Here is a 6903-nt window from a genome sequence, read left to right on the forward strand (position 1 = left end):
ATCTATCTATCTATCTATCTATCTATCCCCATACACCCCCTCTCTCTATCTATCCCCATACACCCTCTCTCTCTATCTAATCTATCTAATCTATCTAAAGCACAGACTCTCCGCTAGTTTTCTATGAGAATTGCGTATTTGTAAAGGCTTCCTGGTTTTTCCAACCTAATTACTCAGAGCTCGGTTATGGGAAATAGGCTGTGGAACACGGTTTACTTTGGAGACATAAATCCAAAGATCGGATGGCAATGCGGTGTTTGCCCTGAAGACAGAGCATGGCGTTCTCTGTCTACTCACCGCCTACTTGCAGCTGGTTGCCCGAGTTCTAGCTTTCAGGGCTAGTTCTGATCTAGAACTCACATGACGCACGAACTCCGCGAAAGAGCGTTTGCCCCGACTCTGTTTGCTGGTATCTGGGGTAGAAGGTTAATGGGACGGTGGCTTTCTTTGTGTCCATTCGAGGTTTGAAGACTGGAACATCTGAACAGTCTCTGAATGCTTTTGAGGAACTTAGATAGGCAATGTAGTAATTAGTGGCTGATCCCCTACCCCCGTACTTGGCCAAGGAAGGGCCTCAGGATCGGGTCCCTCAAAGAGCTTCAAAGTATCAGAATTGCACATGCCCACCGACGCTAGTCAAATCGCTGCTTACGCCCAAAGAGTTACAGGCACAAGTGTTAAAGGATCACAAAAATGTGTTAATAACGCTTGATCCGGAGAATCTTTTATCTGTCTGACATGCAGTAAAATTGCCAAGGGCCTCCAAAGAGAATTGCTAATAACTGAAAGTCTGGGGAATCTGGCAAGAGTTGATTAGGAATTATTTTTATATATATATAATATAGATTAAAATACTCCACGTTTGCATGTTGTGTGCATATGAAAAGAGAAGCCGTCCTTGGCCTTGCTTTGCTTGTCGTTAGGGTGAGACAAGCCATTGAGAATTGCATTAAATCGTTAAAAATGCCAGGGTTCACCCCCCCCAACCCCCGCAAAGTGTGACTTTGCACGGATACTTTTAAGCTAGGAGGCCAAACCTGGCAAAAAAGGGAAAAACCATAGAGACAAATGGGGGTTGTCAATAATCAACTGCATTTCCAGTGATGGATTAGGGAAAATGATTTAATATCAATTTTCCGGACTGTGCTTGTGGGGGGGGGAGAAGAGGGGTTAATTCATGATTAGGGGTTTGGAACGGGTCCCAAATGAGGAAAGATTAAAGAGGCTAGGACTTTTCAGCTTGGAAAAGAGGAGACTAAGGGGGGGATATGATAGAGGTATATAAAACCATGAGTGGTGTGGAGAAAGTGAATAAGGAAAAGTTATTTACTTGTTCCCATAATATAAGAACTAGGGGCCACCAAATGAAATTAAAGGGCACCAGGTTTAAAACGGATAAAAGGAAGTTCTGTTTCACACAAACCCACAGTCAACCTGTGGAACTCCTTGCCTGAGGAGGTTGTGAAGGCTAGGACTATAACAGCGTTTAAAAGAGAACTGGATAAATTCATGAAGGTTAAGTCCATTAATGGCTATTAGCCAGGATGGGTAAGGAATGGTGTCCCTAGCCTCTGTTTGTCAGAGGGTGGAGATGGACGACAGGAGAGAGATCACTTGATCATTACCTGTTAGGTTCACTCCCTCTGGGGCACCTGGCATTGGCCACTGTCAGCAGACAGGATACTGGGCTAGATGGACCTTTGGTCTGACCCAGTATGGCCATTCTTGTGTTCTTATGTTAGTAATTACAACTAAGCGACTTCAGTCAAAGAATGAGCTGTCGTTGTCTAGATGCTTACAACATTACAAGCTAGACTTGGATCATTGGGCTCCATCCACGGAAAACAGACTCCACAGATCTGGGTATCTACTGTCCAGCCCAGCTAACAGAATCAGTTCGTTTACTGTAATCTAGATAATTCCCAACCAATAACTGGCAACACTACATCTCCCTGCGACCAGACGTGCCCGAGTCTGGAGCACATTCAGTGATTTATTTCAAATCGTGTGTCAAACATCGATACAAAACTCGCACATCTCGAACATAAACAGAGCAGAGCAAGGAAACGGACACAATAAACCAACGAACATTAATGCTAAATCAACAAATCACTCTTGTAGCGCTGTAAATCTCTATCTCTAAGCACAGGCTTACAATTACAACCCTATTTCTGCAACGTCTCTATGAGGCTGCAAATGTAACCGTGTGACAGGCTAAACCCTCGCTCGCCTAGAACGTGCCAGTGAGAGCCAAGAAGACGTGTTCTCCACAGAAAGAAACGGTTTGGCACACAGATGATTGAAATCGGTGCGGGCCGGTTTCCTGGCTGGCGGATAAGGACCCAGGCTTAGCTGAGCGTCTGTAAGCACAGAACACACGTGTGCTGAGTAACACGTGTGTGAGTGTGAGAGAGAGAGACGGGCCTTTAGCGCAGCACTTGCCAAAGACGCAGGTTCGGGTTCATGACGCGGATGACCGATGTATTTCCAGTTGTTGCCGTCCCGGTGGGGAAATGAGCTGATCTTGGCAGAGACCAGCCGGGCGTGGATTCCTAGGCCAGCATTCGGGAGCCCCTTTGGCTGCTAACCCCAGGTCCGAAGAAGGTTGCAGGCGTTTCCCACCCACCACACGTGGACGTGGACGATCCAGTTCCCAGAGGGAACTGCAGCTCCCCAGCTCTCGGCGCGGGCAGGGGGAAGAAGGCTCCCTTTGGCCCCGGGGAAGTGACCCGTCAGAGCTCACTGAGCCCTCTCCTGGAAGGGGGAGCGTTTCTTTCGGGCCTGCTGTGGGCAGCGCCAGTGGCCCTGCTCTGCCCTGGCTCCCAGCCCTTTCCGAGCCCGGCCGGGAGTGTGAGTGGGCTGGGAGACCTGCGGGAGCCCTGGGAGGGCACCTTGCGCCAGAGCTGGGGGCGAGCCGGCAGAGGGGTCCGTCTGGCCTCACGCCCACTGCGGGAGGTTGCGTGGGGGGCGCCCCCTCTTTCCGTCTCCGGAGTGTCCCTCTCTCTGCCCTGGCACCTGGAGGGTCCACACCTGGCTAGACAAGCGGCAAGGCTGGCCAATGACTGGCAGGCGCCAGCCCCCGGCTCCTGCGCCCCCGTGGGCTTGGTGGTGGCGGTGGAGAGGGCTGGCTCGAGGCTGCGGTGCGTTTTCAGGTGTTTGCGCAGGGAGCTGGGGTGGGTGTAGGATTTCTCGCACCCTTTGACTTTGCAGCGATACGGCTTGTCGCTGGAGTGCACGTGGGTGTGCTTCTTCTTGTCACTGCTGTTGGCAAACCTCCTGTCACACCCAGCGAATTCACACACGAACGGCTTCTCTCCTAGAACAGAAACCCACATGCTCACCCGAAGCCGGGACTGGAGCGATCGCGTGTGGACGGGGCACAAGGACGTGTCCGCGCGAGGCAACGCGTCATTTCCAGGAGCAAAAGAACCTACTGTTTTCAGAACCAGTAACTTTATCTTTTTCAGTGACACCTTTCAGCTACCCAGCATTTCAGTGTGATCTGCAGGCTGGGGGGGTAGGCGCTAGCAGATCAGCCATCACAACGTATGTCTTAAATGATGGCGCAAATAAATAAATAAAATAATACCTAGAATCGTTCAGGTTTGGGCGAGCATCATCATTATTAATAAAGCGCCTGAAATCACTACCCCAATGCAAGTCCTCGCTCTGCCTTCAGAGGAAGCATAACATATGTTTACTCATTTCTCTGGTGTCAGAATTTGCTGGCTTTGTCTGGGTGGATAGACAGATGCAGTCAGACAGAGAGAGAATTTCCCAGCATGCCTCTAAAATTCTTGTTTTTTAAATATTTGTTTAACATTTCGATTTGTCCAAACTGGGATCTAATGCAAAATAATCCTCGGTAGCATGTTATCCTTTCCGCACAGCGTTTCCTCGCATTTTTCTTTTGGCTAGGTAGAGATCTTAATAAAAAATTGTGGGCACAGGGCCGTATTTGGGGGTGGGGGAGTAGACTTGAAGGGGGTCTTAAAAACGAGGGACACCGAAATCTAATTAGACAAAAAGCTGGGGCAAAATTTGGGCAGGTTAGGTAAATTTTTACAGGAAAACGTGGAGGAAAGCAGACGCCGTTGAGACATTTCTTTCACTGCTAGTTGTCTATTTCTTCCTTCTAACAGAAAAATGACTTCCCTTTTTGTTTACTACTATGACATAATCACATGAAAGAAGACTCATTTTGTCAAGCGCTGTAAGGTTCTAGGGGAAGATATTGTCACTGAAACTGGAGTGTGGGAAGGGGAGGGGTGCTTGTTACCTTCAGACAATATTCGTGTATTATTGACTGAAGAAGTATTAAGTGTGGGTGGGTGGGTTGGGGGTTTACCTTGGGGCAGTAGCCTGTAATCACAGAGTTTGAGGCGGATGGGAGGGGAAATGTTAGTAAAAACAATTGTCCCTTGTTTTCAATTATGAGCCAGAAATACAGCAAAAATATTCCCCCAGTTATAATCAGCATCCAGAGGTAAACATAGCACATGCAACCGCTCTGGGGGCTTTTCCATTCAAATGAAAGGAAAATTAATACTAAGGTATTATTTATTTGTATTTTATTCGGATTGGTTTTGATTGCTATTTCAACCCTTCCAAGTTCAGGAAGCAAATGATTCCCCCCACCCCCCCAAAAAATCTACTCACTACTATTGCTACTTGCAGTCTAACTAACCTGTGTGGATTCTTTTATGTATCTTCAGGTTTTCAGCTCTTGCAAACACTTTCTCACACCCAGGAAACGGGCAGAGAAACGGCTTTTCCCCTGTGTGCACTCGGATGTGGTTTATGAGTTTGTATTTGGCTTTAAAGGGTTTTTTCTCCCTAGCGCAGCCCTCCCAGTCACAAATATGGTTGGTCTGCTCTGGTCCTCCGACGTGCTCCATGGTGACATGGTGAACTAGCTCATACATGGTGCTGAATATTCTGGAGCAAGCCTGCCTGGAGTGGTGTCCTTTGCGGTCAGTCCACTTGCAGATCAGTTCTTGTGGAATGGGCCGTCCAGGGCAAGGGAGACAAGCGTCGCTCTCTCTATGGATTGCCCGATTCATCGCTTGATACCCTTCTAGAATCGAAGAGGCAAAGGGCAGCTCCGGCTGAACTCCAGTTACTGGGCTGCAATGGGGGGACCTGGGTCTCAGATCCCTTGCCAGCCTTCGTGCCCCCTGCTCCTTAGAGTGTCTGGTGCTAGCTGCCTGCTTTGGCAAACCCTGGTTCTCACGTCCCCTGTGGTTGGGTGAGTCTAGATACATCCGGAACATGCCATGGTAAGAGATTCTGGAGGAATTCTCCTCTGCAGCTCCGGGCATGGTGGGTCCTGGGGGAATCTCTGCTTATGGGCGAGCTGTCCCAGCTGGTGTCAGAGGCAGAGCGGAGAGAGGAGACACTGGGGCTCTCCAGCCATACACCGAGCCCGGTGTCAGAATCTGGCAAACTGTGAGAGGAGCCGAGTTTTAAGGACTTGCCAGTGGGGTGCCCTCCATTCCCCAGTACCAAAGGTGGCAGCGCCATGCTGCGCTCGGTATAACTATCCCCAGGGTAGGGCAACTAGTGAACCTCGACCAGCCTGTCATAGTGTGAGCTAGGCAGGTGGATGGGAACCTCCAAAATTAATTAGCCCCCCTCCCCCCGATATTTGCCTACTTAGTGTCCATAACAAACCCAGCCCACGTGAGCCAGGAAAGGGGGAGAGAAAGACACACACAATAGCCAGGCAAATTGTTAGCCACTCCAGCGTTTGGGGAGCTCGGTCCCGTAACTATCCCCTCATCATTCAGAGCCCTTAAAGTGATAGTAAAAATGCATCTAAACATGCTGCCGTGTATATATAAAAGCACAGCGGGATGAGCTGCTTTCCAGAAAGGGGCTTGGTGATTGGATATGGCTTGGCATGATTGACAAGAGCTTAGTTTGGTAAAGAGAAGACACGCAAGCTTTCACAGCAGGATTTCTTTTCTAAAATATATCACACTAGCCTTTGAAAAGCGCCGCACACTCGAAGGGAAATAAGGTTTCACGGGCTTGCTTTCTAGTGCGCTGACATTTCTTTAAAACACAACTCAGATCAAAAAAAGAAATAAAATGTGTTCCAAACACAATGTTTTAATTAGTTTATTCTGTGCGTTTTGCTTTTATCTGGTGTCTATATCACGGAGCCCCACCCTTTAATTAAAACAACTGCCTGCCTGTACAACAGCGCAGACAAATGCTTAACTTCCCTCTTTGTAGCTCCGAGCAAATGCAATTTACTGCAACTCGCAGACGCATTTTTAAAATAAACGTGGACGCCTTTAAAGCTAGACGGGAGTGGGCGAAGGGATCGGGAGATGGCTGCTGAAAACTTAAGGGGAGAAGTGAGATTACATGTGAAATTCTGCTAGTATCAATATTAACTTCCACAACATCTACAGGACAACGGGAGAATATGTTGTGAAGCTCCTACAAAGGGAGCTTACATGGAACAAAGACATATAATTGTCTTGATCTGGGATCTACATTTGAAATGTTACTTTTTTTTTTTTTTTTTTTTAGTGGCAAATGACATTCAAGCAAAGTTTAAATGCGCCCCGGTCTCTCCCAACTGGGCAATCACTTTCCCCGTGTTTGCTGGTTGGTTACAGTGATAACGTCCATTCTTTTCTGAAACAAGTTTCTCATTACACAACTGACACTTTGAAAAAATGTCCCAATATTAATTGAATCCGCTCGGTGAAAAACACACTGGTTGAATAGTGGCTTAATTCTAGCCATAGAAGCAGGTTAGGTATTCTGCCTTACTTCTCTGAACCCGAGATAACGCTACAATGAAATAATTGGATTTGTTTTCTAGCTGAGGCATTCCCGCTATTCCTGCTAGTATACCTGCAAAAACCAACCAACCAACCAACCAAA

General features: G+C 47.8%; 1 protein-coding gene across 1 annotated transcript; it reads right to left on the bottom strand.

Annotated features, from left to right (window-relative positions):
• Positions 1–1018: 1018 nt before the first annotated feature.
• LOC112121953 (zinc finger protein ZIC 4-like) lies at positions 1019–5321 on the bottom strand. The gene is made up of 3 exons (XM_026653073.2): positions 4688–5321; positions 3031–3316; positions 1019–1037 (listed from the first exon to the last, which is right to left on the bottom strand). The coding sequence occupies exons 1-3, from the start codon at positions 5319–5321 to the stop codon at positions 1019–1021; spliced, it is 939 nt and encodes a 312-aa protein (XP_026508858.2).
• Positions 5322–6903: the final 1582 nt, after the last annotated feature.

Source organism: Terrapene carolina, unplaced genomic scaffold, assembly GCF_002925995.2.
Source record: "Terrapene carolina triunguis isolate 2854851 unplaced genomic scaffold, T_m_triunguis-2.0 Scaffold131, whole genome shotgun sequence".
NCBI classification, from domain to species: domain Eukaryota; kingdom Metazoa; phylum Chordata; order Testudines; family Emydidae; genus Terrapene; species Terrapene triunguis.